General features: G+C 46.3%; 1 protein-coding gene across 6 annotated transcripts in view; it reads left to right on the top strand.

Annotated features, from left to right (window-relative positions):
* FOXN3 (forkhead box N3) overlaps window positions 1-19,987 on the top strand; it is a 301,639-nt gene that overhangs the window by 271,797 nt on the left and 9,855 nt on the right. For all 6 annotated transcript variants that reach the window (XM_089661849.1, XM_089661854.1, XM_089661850.1 and 3 more), the window contains one exon: window positions 17,443-17,545. In XM_089661849.1, coding sequence (XP_089517975.1) covers window positions 17,443-17,545 — 103 coding nt within the window. The remainder of the gene's footprint in view (window positions 1-17,442; window positions 17,546-19,987) is intronic.

The following is a 19,987-nucleotide window of genomic DNA, read 5'->3' as shown; positions in this document are numbered from 1 at the left end:
TCACTATATCCGCTCTCTCCGGACCCCGCATTCACTATATCCGCTCTCCCCGGACCCCGCATTCACTATATCCGCTCTCCCCGGACCCCGCATTCACTATATCCGCTCTCCCCGGACCCCGCATTCACTATATCCGCTCTCCCCGGACCCCGCATTCACTATATACGGTCTCCCCGGACCCCGCATTCACTATATACGGTCTCCCCGGGCCCCGCATTCACTATATACGGTCTGCCCGGACCCCGCATTCACTATATCCGCTCTCCCCGGACCCCGCATTCACTATATCCGCTCTCCTACAGTACACAGAACATGGAAATGCAATTATTTTAGTAAATATAAACTGCTAAATACCTTTTCTCATCAACAGTATAGAGCAGTCTTGTGACTTCTATCAGTGTCCAACTGAGCACTGGTTAATTCTGTAGCAGGAGTTTTCATTCTTCTCTGACTGTCCTATGAGGCTGCATGACTCCTGACCCTCTTTCTGGACAGTGCTGATTGGCCCTGTGCTGATCACACTCCTAAAGAATGAAAAAAACTCTAGCATTTCTCACTAAACTGAGCTTCTCCAGAGTGACTCCTAGAGTTCTGTACTATCAACACATGGATTGGGGACAGTGGAAGAAGGGGAGGATCAGAGAAGACAGGATCAAACAGCCTTTTTACACAATGCAAAGGATTAACCCCTTAGGTGAGTATAACAAGCATGCTTTACTGGATGTACAGACTGATTTTACTGTTGTGGGTTTAGTAACACTTTCATCATTTGCTGGCTGTATCCCATTGGACAGATTTTCCCTTCATTTCCTGTCTAGGAGGCACAGCAGGACATTGAAGGGAAATCTTCTGTTGGATAGTTGTGTCCCCATTGGAAGATTTCCCTCTATTTCTGTCTCGGTGACTACTCAAGATTTCTCTCACTTTCAGTCCAAGTGATAATGGTCACTAGAACCAACAAGAACATACTAGGGTTTCGGACCCTTCTACATTGTATGCAAAAAAAAATAAATACATTTAGATACACTTTAATAGGTGTGAAGAATCATGTATATTGTAGCTTCTGTGTATGGCCAGTCTTCCATTATCTCCATTTGCAGGGCCAGGACAAGGGGTGGGCCGAAGGGGCAGCTGCCCCGGGCGCGGCGGAGAATGGACATAGATCAATAAAGCCGTTCTTTGGTATGCATTAACAGTGGGGGGAGGGGTACAGTTCCACATCCTTGCCCTGGGCACTAGACGAACCTGTCCCTGTACTGTCCATATGGCACACGTTCCGTGGTGACCCCCCCCCCCCCTCCCCGCTCCATGGACAGCTGAATAGTTTTGTATTTCTCATTTTTTAACTGTTGTCATCAGTACAAAGGGAGAAGGTGAATGCCTCCAGCAGGGACACAAATCTTACACACCCCAGCCAAAGTAAAGGAAAAAAAAAAGTTTTTGGCTGTAGATATGTTTGTAGGAAACTCCTGGCCGTGGCTTTGTCCTTGTATGGACTCATGCACATGGATGCACCAAATTTAATCACATATAAAAAACGCATATAAACCGCATGTGACGGCACATAATGTACTCGGGAAATGCCCATAAATGTGTCCAGAATATGGATACAGAGCTAAACGCTGCCATATGCATGGCTTTTGAACCAGGCAGGGGCGGACTGACCATTTGGGAACTTGGGCACTGCCCGAGGGCCCGGGGTCAGTAGGGGGCCCCATGAGTAACTTTCATAGGCTTTTTTTGAGTGTGGGCGAGGATACAGGGGCCCCATGATCACCTGTTGCCCGGGGACCCCATGAGTTGTCAGTCCACCCCTGGCACCAGGGCATGTATTCTGATTGGCTCATACCTACAGGTGCGACCAAGGGTGGAAGCGTTTCTGCGCATTGGGCAGCCAATTAATTTCATTGGGCTGCCGAAGAATCTCCGCAGCATACTAACATGCATGGTGCTGCGTGGCCATGCGGTTTGGCGCACACAAAAATGCGCACGTTTGCAGAAGTGTGGGGGTGCCATTAACAATTCGCCTAGGTTCACACTGATGCGGTGCGGTATATCGCATGTGATTCGCACAGGAACCGCACCCCATTCCTGGGAAAATCACATGTGATTTGTGTGCGGTGCGATCGGAGAAATACGTTTTGTGTGTCTCTAATCGCAACGCGTCCGCACAAAAAACGCGCAGGACCCTTTTTTGAGTCCGCACTAGAATCCTAGTATCCACACCCATGCAATCCAATTCTGCACATAGCACTGCGTTTTGCGGACCGATTTTGGGGTGTTGCTAACTTAACATACACACCTGCATTGGTTTGCATGAACAGGGCGCGATTCTGATGCGGTGCAGAATTCGCACTGAAAACGCTCTGCATCAGTATGAACCCGGGCTGAAGATGGTTCTAAAGCCTGAAGGTTTTTTTTTACCTTCTATACATGAAGGTTAAAAAAAACTTCAGTGTGCAGCTGCCCCCCCCCCCCCCCGAATACTTACCTGAGCCCCATTGTGATCCAGCGTTCTGCACAGGAGCAGCGGCTGTCCCCGGATTCTCCTTTCTTATTGGATGAGACAGCAGCAGGAGCCAATGGTCAATCACAGCAGGAGGGGGGCTAAGCCGTGCTCTGTATGTTTTATAGGGACACAGAGCAAGGCTTGGGAGCGAGCACACGAGTGCCCCCATAGTAATGGCAAGGGGGAGGAGCCAGGGGGTGCCCCCTAGCAAGCTGCTTTCTATGGGGGCACCCGACACGAGGGAGGAGCCACGAGAGCCTGCGGGGGACCAGAGAAGAGGAGGAGCCAGGAGAGCCAGCTTGGGACCCCAGAAGAGGAGGGTTGGGGCTGCTCTGTGCAAAACCATTACACAGAGCAGGTAAGTGGGACATGTTTGTTTATTTAAAATTCTACCTTTACAGTAACTTTAATGGCACCGCCATGCGTCTGCTAAATGGCAGTGCCTCTCGCTGCATGTTGGGAAATCCTGCGATTTTGTGTGCACCTCTGATACGCAGCAGTGTGAACCTATCTTTAGGGCCTATGCCTGTACTTACAACACCCTGGGGGCCACAACTGCAGCATAATTCTGCCATAGATATACATTACATTACATCCTACATGCTTTGAATGGCTGAAGGCGAATTTCCGTGACCGTACGTCTAGACGCATACACGCGCAATTGCAAACATCCGCGTTTACATGCTTGTAGCCATGTATAGCGTATCCTATAATACAGTTCTATGGGAAGAATGACGCATTGGCGTATTTTACATCGTACGGCCATAAAGAGTAGAATAAACACCATACAGATCTGAACATGGCGTGTTTTCGTTTTTTTTTTACGAGCCCTCCTTTTAAATAGGTTGCAATTATTAACCTCCCTAGCGGTCTGATGATGTCCGTATTTCTGTGCTCAAAGCGGTACATTTTTTTGCATGGAAATATGTCGGTTTTTTTTTATTGTAGACTGTAATTCTTAGGAATAATTCATTGAAATCTGTCCGAACAAGAGTAAACATCCCGGAGATGATAAAATTTAAAACACGAAATCATAAATTATAATTTAATAAATAATCATAAAAAATAATAATATAATAATTTTAATTCAATAATATAATCAAACGAAAAACACTGAAATGTGAAATATAGCGCCAAGTTCGCACATCGCTGAGCAAAGTCGCAGAATCGTTTTCAGTGTCTGATGATGAATTTCCCCCACGAATCATTATCACTCAATTCTGCAAGTGGTTCTGATTTACTATCGCTGTTCTCTAGCCGGTCTAAAACCGCTTTTGACCTAAAGGGACGCTTTTTGGACGCCATGGACGTTTCTCAGTTTCCAGGCAGAAAGAACAGTAAAAATGCAGGCAGGGCGCCGGACAAAGCACTCGGGACAAAATGTATGTGAAATGGTTTGATACAGGAATGTTATACTATGTGATTTTAGTGTATTTAGTGAATGTCACTTTTAAAAATTTTAAATTTCCCACCAGTTCCGTCCCCCGTACGTCCCGACGTCGCAGGGAACGGAACCCGGAAGACAGATGCCGGCATCGGCCGGAGGACATTACAGGGGACACTGCAGGAGGGACATCGCGGGAGCGCAGGACAAGGTAAGTGAAATGGGGATCCCAGAGTAATGCTACAGGGTATTCCTGAGTGTAGCTCGGGGTTACCGCTTCTGGTACTGATAATTAACCCCGAGCTACACTCGGGAATACCGCCAGGGGGGATAAATAATGAAAGCAATAAATACATTAATGATAATAATTGTATTGGGCAGCACAGTGGCTAAATGGTTAGCACTTCCGCCTGGCAGTACTCGGGTCATTGGTTTGAATCCCAACCACTGCACCACCTGCCTGGAGTTTGCATGTTCTCCCTGTGCGTGCATGGGTTTCCTCTGGGTACTCCGGTTTCCTCCCACACTCCAAAGACATGCTGGGAGGTTCATTGGCTCCTGTCTAAATTGTCCCTAGTATGTATGAATGTGAGTTAGGGACGTTAGATTGTACACCCCTTGAGGGTTAGGGACCTTAGATTGTATGCCCCTTGAGGGTTAGGGACCTTAGATTGTACACCCCTTGAGGGTTAGGGACCTTAGATTGTACACCCCTTGAGGGTTAGGGACCTTAGATTGTATGCCCCTTGAGGGTTAGGGACCTTAGATTGTACACCCCTTGAGGGTTAGGGACCTTAGATTGTACACCCCTTGAGGGTTAGGGACCTTAGATTGTATGCCCCTTGAGGGTTAGGGACCTTAGATTGTACACCCCTTGAGGGTTAGGGACCTTAGATTGTACGCCCCTTGAGGGTTAGGGACCTTAGATTGTACGCCCCTTGAGGGTTAGGGACTGATGTGAATGTACAATATATATGTAAAGTGCTGCGTACATTGATGACGCTATATAAGTACCTGAAATAAATTTAAAAAAAAAACAAATATATTCCTGAAAGAAATGAAATCCCAGGCTGCGAGTTCTGTGTTTGAAATTGAAACTTGGAAATGTTCGTTGCTCACCAAATCCACTTTTTTGCTTTCCGACTTGTGATTTTTCTTCTTTTTTTTTTTCAGGACGCACTGTTCACTGTGGGGGTTGTTTTACAGGGGATTCTCTATGGGGGATTTATTGGGGGAGGGGATGGTGATCGCGATGCATAAAACGCTTCCTTCCGTATTTCTATAAACGTTCTGTATTTATATAACATGACAGATCCAGCTGACATACATGCGTGCGATAATTCATGCTAATTATATATTAAAGCCGGTAATTGTTAGCTACGCGGCGGATCGGTAGCTGGATTGACGTATTTAAACTTCTCGTTGTAAATAGCGTTTAGTAATTTATGAGCTCTCGCTGTTAACTCGCTGAGCTGGTTTGTAGGCGGGACCTCGTCAGCGCCAGAGCCAACGAAAAATTGGCACTTCAGATCAGATCACATCAGATGCTTGGAGATGGTCGGGGTTGTTCAGCAAAGGTGCGAGGACAGTGATGCATAGCAGCCAGTCACAGACCAGATTACTGAATGTGCTGGATCCTGATTGGTTGCGGTGGCTGCTGCTATTTGCAGTGCATGCTGGTTCATTGAAGGGCCAGGTAAGATCCTTAGAGGTTCCTTATTGTGGAAATTACTGTATAACCACCACTCTCACTTTGTGACTTGCTAAAAAGTTACAATGTTGCCATCTGATCAGTGGAAGGGGAGGAGACTGAGGAAATGTTTCCTCCTGCCTGCAGCAGACTGAAGTTTCTCCCCTTGTGACTTGCTACAAAGTTACAATGTTGCCATTTGATCACTGGAAGGGGAGGAGACTGAGGAAATGTTTCCACCTGCCTGCAGCTTCTCCCCTTGTGACTTGCTACAAAGTTACAATGTTGCCATCTGATCACTGGAAGGGGAGGAGACTGAGGAAATGTTTCCACCTGCCTGCAGCTTCTCCCCTTGTGACTTGCTACAAAATTACAATATTGGCATCTGATCACTGGAACTGGGAAGAGACTGGGGAAATGTTTCCTCATGCCTGCAGTAGGCTGTAGCTTCTCCCTTTGTGACTTGCTACAAAGCTACAATGTTGCCATCCGATCACTGGAAGGGGAGGAGACTGAGGAAATGTTTCCTCCTGCCTGAAGCAAACTGTAGCTTCTCCCCTTGTGACTTGCAACAAAGTTACAATGTTGCCATCTGATCACTGAAAGGGGAGGAGACTGAGGAAATGTTTCCTTCTGCCTGCAGCTTCTTCCCTTGTGATTTGCAACAAAGTTACAATGTTGCCATCTGATCACTGGAAGGGGAGGAGACTGAGGAAATGCTTCCTCCTGCCTGCAGCAGACTGATGACATCATCTTAGCCTAGGCACAGTCCCTGACTGGAGCTGTAAGATAGCTTTTTAATGATAAAAGATGGAGCTTCTCTGAATAATGAGGAATTTTCTGTGTATTGTGAAATGTCAGGAATTTATTAATGCGGAGATGAAGTTACTGACAGGCCCACCTCAAATATATAGTAAAAAGATTTACTGTTGCAATTCTCTATAGTGTACTATATATATATATGGAATGTGCAGTGTGAATTATGTGCTGCCATCATGTACAAGAACATATATACTTGTTACATATATGTGTGTGTGTATATATATATTATAGTACCGCGCTGCACAAACTGATGACGCAATATAAATCCTGTATAATAATATAAATCCTGTATAATAATAATAATATAAATCCTGTATAATAATAATTAAATCCTGTATAATAATAATATAAATCCTGTATAATAATAATATAAATCCTGTATAATAATAATTAAATCCTGTATAATAATAATATAAATCCTGTATAATAATAATATAAATCCTGTATAATAATAATATAATTCCTGTATAATAATAATAATAATATAAATCCTGTATAATAATAATATTCCTGTATAATAATAATAATATAAATCCTGTATAATAATAATAATAATATAAATCCTGTATAATAATAATAATAATATAAATCCTGTATAATAATAATAATATAAATCCTGTATAATAATAATTAAATCCTGTATAATAATAATATAAATCCTGTATAATAATAATAATCATATAAATCCCGTATTATAATAATAATAATAATATAAATCCTGTATAATAATAATAAATCTGAATATATGTAAAAGTAACACAGATGTGACATATATTATCTGTAATGTCTTTAATATATTTGTTTCCTATAATCATCAGCTCCATCTAGTGGCCTTAATGCAGTATTTTTCCAAAATTCCTTTTTTTAGAAAAACACTGCAATACGGCCACTAGATGGAGCTGATGTCCATAGGAAATAACCATAATAGCCATTTTACCAGAATTTTTTGTTAGAATGCTGACGCTGAATGTTAATCTAACATACTCCTGTTGTAAGGTTTGATTCACTCTTTTAAATGGAACATCAGAAGCTTTTACTGGCGCCCTTTCCCAGATTTAAAGTGTATCGACACCTCTGTCTAAAGCAGGGGTAGGCAACCTGCGGCTCTCTAGCTGTTGCAGAACTACATTTCCCATGAGGCATTGCAAAGATTACAAAACTGACAGTTACAGCTATGACTTGCTGAGGCATGATGGAACTTGTAGTCCTGCAGCTCTCGGGTTGCCTACCCCTGATCTAAAGAGAAACAAATAGAATATATTGTAGCTTACCAGTCCTTCGATATGATGGCTGCATTAGTTTTCCTTTTTCAGGCTTGCTTTGTTTATTTTTGACCCGGTGATCCTGCCGACGACACACTTCCTGTCATAGGTGGACAACGCTCACTGGCCGTACTGTATCTATAGAAGAGTGGGTTGTCACCCTGCACAAATCTCGCTGGCTTGAGCTGCAGGGGTGTCTCCGCGTTGATGGGCTTTGCGTTGGTACAGAGCACAACACAGCTGCCGGAATTCACGGTTTGTAGAGAAGTTATTGATCCACCTCTTGAGGCCTGATTGGTTCTGACAAGGAAGACCGCGCGGCACATCAGGATCAGACGAGTCGGCGGTGAGCAGAGCCAGCCGGGCGGGGACGGAGCTTACTTTATAAATCGAGGTTTCTTCTCCCACTTTAGCTAATTAGACATCGATCGTCCCTTCTAAATATAGCCGGCTCCCACTTCAAGGATATCATGCAAAACGATCCGGTTGGAGAAGTGACGGGAGGAGAGCGGGACGGATCATCCGCTTGGAGCTCTCGTAATTGCCTGCAGACTTCGCTGCCTTTGTCATGCTGGTGGTTCCTTCCCACTGGAAACCTTTCTTTTTGTTTACTTGAAGAATAAATGAACTCTGAAAACAATCGACAAGCAAGTTTACTAACATCTTTTTTCTTGCACCTGCTGTCCCCTGATTGTTTTCTTTGACAACTTTGGCAAACCACTTTTTTTTTTCTTTTTTTTTTTTATGTCTGATAGAGTTAAAAGTGGTTTGCACATTGGTGGGCGTGGCTTTGGCTCGGCATGGCTCAGGTCAACCAGGGGGCACTGAAGTTGTAGCTTACACGGGACCTCTATGTTCCTGTGTATGATCATGCCGCAAACGGCGCAGACCGAAAAGTGAAAGAGGCCGAGGTGCTTCGAATTGTTTGTAAATGATCACCTAAAAAAAACAAAGGCTGACACGTTTTCAGGGGCAACACTCCTGCTTCATCAGGGCTTAAAAAGTGGACTAAACTAAAAAAAACATTTGGTTCTCTGCCTCCGAGGTCTCCGGTCCTGAAGAAGCTGACAAGCGAAACGCGTCGACCTTTTGGAGGACATAAATGTTATAGAGAACACTGTTGATATATTAGGGCTGTTCAGCCATGTATTGTTTTTAACTGTTTCTGCGCCGCCCTATAGCAGAAATACTGCTACAGGGGGGCACGGGTGCGCAAAATCACGTGTATGTATGTATGTGTGTGTGTGTGTGTGTATGTATATATATATATATATATATATATATATATATATATATATATCTAAATATATATATATATGTGATTTTGCAGTTCTGGGTAGGGAGTGTGCGCATTACCCAAGCCATTTATGGCTACAGGGGGGCACGGTCGCATACAATCACGTGTGTGTGTGTGTATGTATGTGTGTGTGTGTGTGTGTATATATATACAGTCATGGCCGAAATTGTTGGCACCCTTGATATTTCTCCAGGAAATCATGTATTTCTCACGAAACGTATTGCATTAACACATGTTTTGCTATACACATGTTTATTCCCTTTGTGTGTATTGGGACAAAACAAAAAAAGGGAGGAAAGAAAGCAAATTCGACATAATGTCACACAAACCTCCAAAAATGGGCTGGACAAAAGTATTGGCACCCTTTCACAACTGCGGATAAATAAGAATGTTACAAGCATGTGATGCTCCTGTAAACTCACCTGGGGCAAGTAACAGGTGTGGGCAATATAGAAATCACACCTGAAAGCAGATAAAAAGGAGAGACGTTCACTTAACCTTTGCATTGTGTGTCTGTCTGTGCCACACTAAGCATGGACAACAGAAAGAGGAGACGAGAACTGTCTGAGGACCTGAGAACCAAAATTGTGGCAAAATATCAACAATCTCAAGGTTACAAGTCCATCTCCAGAGAACTAGATTTGCCTTTGTCCACAGTGCGCAACATTATCAAGAAGTTTGCAACCCATGGCACTGTAGCTAATCTCCCTGGTCGTGGACGGATGAGGAAAATTGATGAAAGATTGCAACGCAGAATAGTCCGGATGGTGGATAAGCAGCCCCAAACATGTTCCAAAGACATTCAAGCTGTCCTGCAGGCTCAGGGAGCATCAGTGTCAGCGCGAACTATCCGTCGACATTTAAATGAAATGAAACGCTATGGCAGGAGACCCAGGAGGACCCCACTGCTGACACAGAGACATAAAAAAGCAAGACTACAGTTTGCCAAAATGTACTTGAGTAAGCCAAAAGCCTTCTGGGAAAACGTCTTGTGGACAGATGAGACCAAGATAGAGCTTTTCGGTAAAGCACATCATTCTACTGTTTACCGAAAACGGAATGAGGCCTACAAAGAACAAAACACAGTACCTACGGTAAAATATGGTGGAGGTTCAATGATGTTTTGGGGTTGTTTTGCTGCCTCTGGCACTGGGTGCCTTGACTGTGTGCAAGGCATCATGAAATCTGAGGATTACCAAAGGATTTTGGGTCGCACTGTAGGGCCCAGTGTCAGAAAGCTGGGTTTGCGTCCAAGATCCTGGGTCTTCCAGCAGGACAATGACCCCAAACATACGTCAAAAAGCACTCAGAAATGGATGGCAAAGAAGCGCTGGAGAGTTCTGAAGTGGCCAGCAATGAGCCCAGATCTAAATCCCATTGAACACCTGTGGAGAGATCTTAAAATTGCTGTTGGGAAAAGGTGTCCTTCCAATAAGAGAGACCTGGAGCTGTTTGCAAAGGAAGAGTGGTCCAAAATTCCGGGTGAGAGGTGTCAGAAGCTTATTGATGGTTATAGGAAGCGACTGATTTCAGTTATGTTTTCCAAAGGGTGTGCAACCAAATATTAAGTTAAGGGTGCCAATACTTTTGTCCAGCCCATTTTTGGGGTTTTGTGTGACATTATGTCATATTTGCTTTTCTGCCTCTGTTTTATATTTGTTCCAATACATACAAAGGGAATAAACATGTGTATAGCAAAACATGTGTTAATGCAATACCTTTTTTGTGTGAAATACTTGATTTTCAGGAAAAATATCAAGGGTGCCAACAATTTCGGCCATGACTGTATGTGTATGTGTGTGTGTGTGATTTTGCAGTTCTGGGTAGGGGGTGCACACCCTACCCACGCCATTTGCGGCCCTACCAATGCCATTTGCAGCTACAGGGGGGCACGGATGCGCAAAATCACTAGTGCGTGTGTGTATGTATGTGTGTGTGTGTGTGTGCGTGTGTGTATATATATATATATGTATGTGATTTTGCAGTTCTGGGTAGGGGGTGTGCACCCTACCCATGCCATTTGTGGCTACAGGGGGCCACAGGTGCGCAAAATCACGTGTGTGTGTGTATATATATATAAATAATGTGTGTGTGATTTTGCAGTTCTGGGTAGGGGGTGCACTCCCTACCCTCGCCGCCATTTGCGGCCTCAGCTGTCAATCACCGGATCCCGGCCAGTGATTACCAACTGGCACTCTGCGATCTCCAAGGATTTCTGACAGGGGAGAGCCCTTAATGTATACAATACAGATCTCTCCCCTGTCAGCTCCTGCACACTGCTTTGTATGGCTCTACATAGCACATCCATACAAAGCAGTGTGCTTACACAGTAAAACAGCACACAGGTAACCCTTTGATCGCCCCAGATTTTAACCCCTTGCTACCCAGTGCCACTAGTATAGTCTCAGTGCTTTTTATTAGCATTGATAACTGTATTGGTGTCACTGGGGATGTCGGTGACACCATGTCAGTTCCCCCCCCAGTATCGGACCACCGCAGTCCTGCTGTAAGTCGCTGATCACCGCCATTTCTATTAAAAAAAGAAGAAAAAAATGTTTTCCAATATATATACCGCCATTTGTAAATGCTACAACTGTCACGTAAACCAATGAATTTACATATATTGGGATTTTTTTTTTTACTAAAGGCATGGAGCAGAATACATTTTGGCCTAAATGTATGACGAAATTTGATTTTTAAACTTTTACTGGACATGTTTTATAGCAAAAAGTCAAAAGTGACCACTGAGCAATGGACCATAAAAAGCTTGGGGTGCCGCTCCAGATCCAGAGCTCTGGTGACTCCTGCTTATGATTGCAGGTGAATAAAGAGCCCGCCCCAGCTTTGGGAACACACTCTGGGGAAAAGAAACCAAAGCGTCGTACACCAACCCAGAAAAATGAAATACTGCCACCTCACTATGATAGATTTCCATTCATTTGCTGTAACATTGACCACTGAGCAATGGACCATATATAGGTTGGGGTGCCGCTCCAGATCCAGAGCTCCGGTGACTCCTGCCTACGATTGCAGGTGAATGAAGAGCCCGCCCCGGCTCTGTGAACACACTCCGGGGAAAAGAAACCAAAGCCGTCGTACACCAACCCAGCTTGAAGTATAGAGTCGACAAACTCTGCTTCAGCCTGGCTCCATCTATGCATTTCACCCCCCCCCCCACAAGACTTAGTGACTAAGCCCTGTGGTTGGGGCGAAATGCGTTGAGGACATGGCCTGGATGGAAACAGACTGAAGGCAAGTTTGTTGATGGCTGGGTTGGTGTTCACAGAGCGTGTTCACAGAGCTGGGGCGGGCTCTTCATTCACCTGAAGTCGTAGGCAGGAGTCACCGGAGCTCTGGATCTGGAGCGGCACCCCAAGCTTTATATGGTCCTTTGCTCAGTGGTCACTGTTACAGCAAATGAATGGAAATCTATCGTAGTGAGGTGGCAGTATTTCATTTTTCTGGGTTGGTGTACGACGCTTTAGTTTCTTTTCCCCAGAGTGTGTTCCCAAAGCTGGGGTGGGCTCTTTATTCGCCTGCACACGTAAGCAGGAGTCACTGGAGCTCTGGATCTGGAGCGGCACCCCAAGCTTTATATGGTCCATTGCTCAGTGGTCACTGTTACAGGAAATGAATGGAAATATATCTTAGTGGGTTGGTGTACGGCAGCTTCGGTTTCTTTACCACTGAGCAATGGAGACACAGCTTACAAGCAATGAAGCTTGAAAGAGACTCCTGACCTTCAAATCCGAAACAAAAAGGGATCTATTTATAATAGTTTAACTGGATGAATGTCACAGCATTTTGCCATCTTGCCTGTCTTTGTTTCCTTCACTTTGTTAAATATAATTATTTCCTATGGTCGTCAGCTCCATCTAGTGGCAATAATATGGTAGTTCCCTGAAATGCCTCAATTGATAAAATGGTGCATTATGGCCACTAGATGGAGATGGCGATCACAGGAAATAATCGTATTAGGCAAACACGGGGATCATTTGTTACAGCTGGATGAATGCTTGTGACATTAGTCAAGAGAATTTTTTATAAATGGACCCCAAAGTGATCAAATGCAAAAAAAAACCCCAAAAAACACAAGTTTTGTCCTATCCCGCGTTACTATTCTTAGAATGAAGAGATTCCTATTTTTTTTTTACGTGTGTAGGACTTTGTGACCGGATTAATCTGAGGTCATTGTACCGTCCTCAGAGAGCGGTTGCGGACGGTCGTCCTGTACCGCACGCCATCCATGTCACTTCAGCGCAGTGGCGATTCCGATTCGGACGCGGCTCCCACCGTCGGATATAATACAGATGGCAGATTCCTTGTGTCTGCAAGCGACAGGAAAGTAGAAGGAACTGCTGGTAAATTATTCAGGAACAGCTGTCACCGCACCGAGAATCATTGGAAAGAAGTTCAATATTTTGATCAGCCGTTCGTGTTTAGCGAAAACACTGCAGTCTGATTCCCGGCGCTGTCGGCTCGTGCTGAGGCTCAGCATTCGCCGAGTTGTGCGTACGTGGATTTCCTACTGTTGGGGTAATGTTCTGTTTTGGCCACAGTGGAGACCATGGGTTACCGGAGATGGGTGGCAGCTCTGGCAGATAGTCGGCTTCAGTGGTCAACCGTATGAGCAGATCGAATTCTGAATCATTTTTCTATCTGCGTAATTCTGCTCCCTCTGACATCCTTAGTTCTGGGGATCTGGGCCCCCCAACCCTACACCCGCCAGTCAGGAGCGTTCTCTGTTGATGAATTTCACTGCCAAGGAACAATCATTGACCCTTCTTTGTAGAGGTTTTATGATGGAGATCATATAAGACATGAGAGGAAATCTCTTTGGTGTCACAGACTGGTCCATATCCACAGGGGAGGGACAGTCCAGGAGATACCGGGTGACACGGGATGCTCAGGATAGTCTGAAGTCACAGGGTGACATAGGATACCTGGGAGGATGTGGGGCCACTGGGTGTCCAAGTAGACACAGGAGTCACTGGATTGAATAAGGGACAGTCACTGAAGTCACAGGAGCAATGTCACTGGAGATACTAGGGTCATAGGAGTGCATGGGGGTAACAGAGTCTCTAAAGGCACTGGAGTGCTGGGGTTTACTGGAAGCACTCGATTGCAGGTGCTCAATGGAGACACGGTTGCAGGGGGGGTCACTGGAAGCACAGGGGTGCAGGGGGTCACTGGGGGCACAGACTTGCAGGGGGTCACTGGGGGCCCAGGGGTGCAGGGGGTCACTGGAGGCACAGACTTGCAGGGGGTCACTAGAGGCCCAGGTGTGCAGGGGGTCACTGGAGGCCCAGGTGTGCAGGGGGTCACTGGAGGCACAGACTTGTAGAGGGGGGGTTACCGGAAGCACAGGAGTGCAGTGGGGGTTACCGGAAGCACAGGAGTGCGGGGGGGGGGGGGGGGGGTTGCCGGAAGCACAGGAGTGCAGTGGGGGTTACTGGAAGCACAGGAGTGCAGGGTGTTGCCGGAAGCACAGGAGTGCAGTGGGGGTTACCGGAAGCACAGGAGTGCAGGGGGGGTTACTGGAAGCACAGGAGTTCAGGGGCGTTACCGGAAGCACAGGAGTGCAGGGATGTCACCAGAAGCACAGGAGCAATGAGGTCACAGGAGTGCATAGGGGTCCCAGAGTCTCTAAAGGCACAGCAATGCAGGGGTCATTTGGATGCACAGGTGTGCAGGGGGTCACTGGATGCACAGGAGTGCAGGGGCTCACTGGATGCACAGGAGTGCAGGGGGCTCACTGGATGCACAGGAGTGCAGGGGGCTCACTGGATGCACAGGAGTGCAGGGGGCTCACTGGATGCACAGGAGTGCAGGGGTCACTGGACCATTTTTAGACCCTACCAGGATGAACCTTTCAGTCACAGACTTCTGATTGTGGTGTCGCGTCTGATGTTGAGGATATCACGAAGATATTGTTAGACTGTGGACAGATTATATTGTAAAGGTTGCGCCTTTCCATGTGTCGCGGTAGTCGTGCTTCTCATCAGTTAGAGACGGAAAATTTCCCGCACCTCCTGATAAGGCTAATAGGAATTTCATTTACAAAGCACTTTACGCCATCAGGGAGATGCAGATACGGCGGGACGTATAATCGCGTACATTTTACCACCTGAATTGTGTTTCGGCACGACTCACATAAATAGTGGAGGCATGAGCTGGCGGTCCTTATCTGCGTTCCGCCTCCTAACAAGCAAATACGCCGCTGATATCTGTTAGCACGGCTCCAGCTGGAGAGCAGGGATCGCCGCAACACGCATTCAGCGCTGGACAAACACTTGAAATCAATATGCTGGGGGCAGTGTCACTGATCCAAGGCAAAGGCATACAGGGGCTGCCCCCCAACATTCAGGAGAGGACAGGGGTGTACCCATGTCCAGGTCTGCTCCACCTCCGCCTTCTGCCATGCTGCTGTGGCTGTAATGGGGGGGACGGGACTGTGTGATGGGGGGCTGTGTGCGTGGAGGACTCTGAAGTGATGGGGAGGACTCTATGAAGGGGAACCGTAATGTACGGGGGGGGGGGGGTACTGATGCGGTAAAAGGCTCTGATGTGATGGGGGGGGTGTCTTTTGATATGATGTGATGAGTGAACTCTGATGGGGGGCTCTGATGTGCTTGGGGAAATCTCTGACGTGAAGGGGGACCTCTGATGTAATTGGGGGAGACTTTACTTTTGATGGGGGGGCTCTGACGTGATGGAGACATCCTTTGATGTGATGGGGGACCTCTGATGTGATACATGAACTCTGCTTTGATTGGGGGGGGGGCTTTGATTTGATGGGGGCTCTGATTTGATGGAGACATCCTCTAATGTGATAGGGGAACCCTGATTTGATGGGGGGGGGGGGCGGGGTGAGAGGGGAATTCTGATTTGATGGGGGCTCTGATGTGATTGGGGGAGACCTCTGACATAATTGAACTCTACTTTGATGTGGGGGGGGGGCTCTGACATGATGGAGACATCCTCTGATGTGATGGGGGACCTCTGATGTGATACATGAACTCTGCTTTGATTGGGGGGGGGGGGCTTTGATTTGATGGGGCTCTGATGTGATGGAGACATCCTCTAATGTGATAGGGGAACCCTGATTTGATGGGGGGCTCTGATGTGATGGAGACATCCTCTGGTGTGATAGGGGACCTCTGATGTGATACATGAACTCTGCTTTGATTGGGGGGGGGGGGCCTTTGCTTTGATGGGGGCTCTGATGTGATGGAGACATCCTCTACTGTGATAGGGGAACCCTGATTTGATGGGGGGGGGGGGAGAGGGAGATTATGATTTTGATGGGGGCTCTGATGTGATGGAGACATCCTCTAATGTGATAGTAGAACCCTGATTTGTTGGGGGGGAGGGGGATTCCGATTTGATGGGGGCTCTGATGTGATGGAGACATCCTCTAATGTGATAGTGGAACCCTGATTTGTTGGGGGGGAGGGGGATTCCGATTTGATGGGGGCTCTGATGTGATGGAGACATCCTCTAATGTGATAGTGGAACCCTGATTTGTTGGGGGGGAGGGGGATTCCGATTTGATGGGGGCTTTGATGGGATGGAGACATCCTCTAATGTGATAGGGGAACCCTGATTTGATGGGGGGGGGAGAGGGAGATAGAGATTTTGATGGGGGCTCTGATGTGATTGGGGGAATCTCTGATGTTATTCATCAAGGTGGTTGTGTACACATTTCCAGTAGGTCCCGGGTCACACTGGATGCAAACTGGCATGAGATTTGCATGCCATGCGACTTGCAAATCACATGCCAAGTCGCACCCTATTGTCCGCCATTACAGCGATCATATCAGTGTGTTTCTGACTCTGTCGGAGCCGCACCAATTTTTCTAGTAGTCCATGCACTACTTTTGGTGCGATTTGCACACATATCTGTGTCAGATGTCTTGCAAATTGCACCTGAAATCGACATGTCATCCGACTTTGAAATCGTGCGACTTCACTGTAAGCTGGGTTTGGTGTCACCGGGGTGTAACTGTAATAAGGACTTGCTTGAAACCATTCAAACTATATTAAGCATTTCATTTTTAATCTGCCGAATGTTTCTGCTTCCTTGGTACTGCTTTGCTCCATCCAGAGGCATGCTGGGTAGAGGAGGGTTATCATGGGCTGGCCTATCATTTTTCCTCTTTGCCGGTGTCCGGTCCTCCTCATAGGTGGCAGTATAACCCGTCAGTATCTGAATTGTTGTGTTCCTCAGTGGACTCGAGAAAAAAGAAATTGTATGGGGAGTAGAAAAATCGTATTATCATTCCTTCACTTGTGATTATGGCAAACAAGAATTTGAAATATCAGACATGAATGGGCCCCCGAAACATCACCAGTTGCTTGTCTACCGATGAAGGTGATAATCTTGTTCCCTCCCCCATATTCTAGGTATGTTCTTGCCGATTTCTGGGAGGGTGTATGTTTGCTGGATACTGAAGATTCTTTCTCTGTCTGTTGCAGTTCCTCCTGGTGTGATACAGAATGGAAGCCGTATGCTGAACAGAGGGATCTTCCAAGGAGTCAGGCCTCTACCCATCAATCCCATCGGCACCATGGCCATGAGGTATGCCACACACGGTGATGATGGCAACGTGGCTCTGGTTCAAACTGGAGTCTTTTGGCGTTGCAGAGAAGATGGAATGAGATCATTGTAGATAGTGTGCACTGCTTGTTTACCTTGTGTACAGACTCGTGAACTACCCACCATTGGGCAGAATATGTCAGGAATCAGCAGCAGGGATGGCCAGATCTGCGTGACCACACTTAGGAAACTCAGAACAGACCAGATATATTTAAAGTAAGATTTATTTACAGTGAAACCAAAATCCATCCAATCACCAACAAACAGGAAACGCAACAAACAAACATAAAGATGCAGTTTATTTATATATATATATATATATATATATATATATATATACACACACACACATATAAAATGAGGAACACAGAAGAAAAACAGGGCAATACCGGAGATGCGGGGGGGACCAGAACTGGAATCAAGAACAAGCCGGTACAGGACAGGAGCAAGATATAGATACAAGGCAGGAGCAAGATCAAGCTCAGGATTTACCAGCAAGCATGCAACTGGCTGGCAGGCAAAACATGAAAGCAAAGTGTAATAGTAGTAGAGGAGGGACTAAATACCCTCCCAGCAGCCATCATCCGGTGGAGACTGATTATTGGAAGCTGCTGGGAGAAACCTGCTGGAGGACACCGGAACTATAGCCTCCCACTCTGGGGAGCACGGTGCCACCAGCAGGTGAGCCAGGTCCTGACAGAATGTTTTATAAATTTTGCATGTAGATATTATAATCCTATGGAAACTCTATGTAGCACTCCATAGACATCTGAAGACAGTCATAGAGCATCATGGCAATCATTTACTTTTTGTTCCTTTAAAGTAGTGGTTGTCAACTCACAAGGTATAGAGGGGCTTGTAATGTGGCCCCTGATATCTCCAAAGGGCCACATATAGTTATCATATGTAATGCAGCAGAAGATGATCATAGATTGAAGAGTAGAAGAAATAGTAAGAGTCGGTTCTCCCACCACTGACTGCTGGAGCCCAAGGGACTTCAAACACCAGAGGTGGCCCTAGGACCGCAGGCTGGATACCTAGATGGAAGTCCCCTCTTGTCGCCAATGGAAGATTTGCCGCACGTCTGTTAGTAACTGTAACAGTCACCAAACATGCTACAATCTAGCCGCACAATCTATATACAATCAACTTAAGATTTACCAAAAACGTGTAATACAAGGACCTATCTAATAAACCCAATCGACTTTTACCCAATCAGGAGGGCCATTGCACTACATCAGGGTTTTTCAACCAGGGTTCCTCCAGAGGTTGCTAGGGGTTCCTTGAACAATGAGCAATTTATGCCTCTCAGGTAAGTTCCCACTGACACCATTGATCTTTTTAGCAATCTGTAAGGGGGTAATTCTTCCCAATGACCACAAATGTAAGGAGTATTCTTACCTCTGACCATCACACTAATGTATCATGAGTTGTAGCCGGGGTTCCCTGAGACCGGAAAGTTATCTCAAGGGTTCCTCTGCATTGAAAATGTTGAGAAAGTCTGCACTACATAGTTGGTGGATCTAAAGTAGAATGAACAATCAAATTGTAACGTGTCCTGACCCTAGAATTTGGGATTTTTCATCATTACCAGAGCCCAATGTCAGTGTGTCTCCAGTATGGTATTGAAAGGGTGAATCTCCCCAGTGGCACACAGACAGCAGTGTAGACCGGACAGGGGTTATAAAACGATCACTCTATACAATATGCAATTTCCGCTTTAGATTCCTTTTTTAATTGGGTAATTCTGCAACCAAATAATTGCAGACTAGATCAGCAGCTTTCTGGAGACTCATAGGAAAGCCTATCTGGGAAATAGTCCAGAATAGCAGGGAGATGAGATTACACAGATTGCAGAGACCTACCCCCCTCCCGTTCCCGTTCTTCTAGCAGAGACGGGAGGTGACCTGTGTAAGCCACCCCTAAATATAATTGGCATGATCAAAGCAGTGGTGTCACTAGGGGGGTGCGGGCCGCACCGGGTAACCATCACAAGGGGTGACACCAAAATGTAAGGAAGAAAATTTGTTAAAGCCCCCCCTCCTGGTTGTGTGTCATCTTCCCCAATAATGTACAGAGAGCTGTCAGTCGCGTACAGGGGGGAGGAGGGGGCTGCCAGCACATGACACTCAGTCCCGGGACAGGAGCACCGGAGGTGTGTGTGGGGTGCAGGAGAAGTGTAGCCGGGTCCCTGACCTGTGAGAGGAGCCGGACACAGAGAGCGGACAGAGGTGAGAGAGGAGCGATCTGAGAGCTCCGGTCCAGGGGGTGCGATGGGGACACAGGGAGGGGAAGAGGAAGGCTTTGTGTGCATGACAGGGACCGCCCACCTCTGGAGGGGTGACACCACATGTTACCGCACCGGGTGACACCAACCCTAGTGACGCCTCTGGATCAAAGCATACACGAGCATGCAGTTACGGC

This window comes from Staurois parvus, unplaced genomic scaffold (genome assembly GCF_062004578.1).
Source record: "Staurois parvus isolate SC_StPar_1 unplaced genomic scaffold, SC_StPar_1.0 ptg001398l, whole genome shotgun sequence".
Classification (NCBI taxonomy): domain Eukaryota; kingdom Metazoa; phylum Chordata; class Amphibia; order Anura; family Ranidae; genus Staurois; species Staurois parvus.
This window is presented reverse-complemented; position numbering and strand designations above follow the sequence as displayed.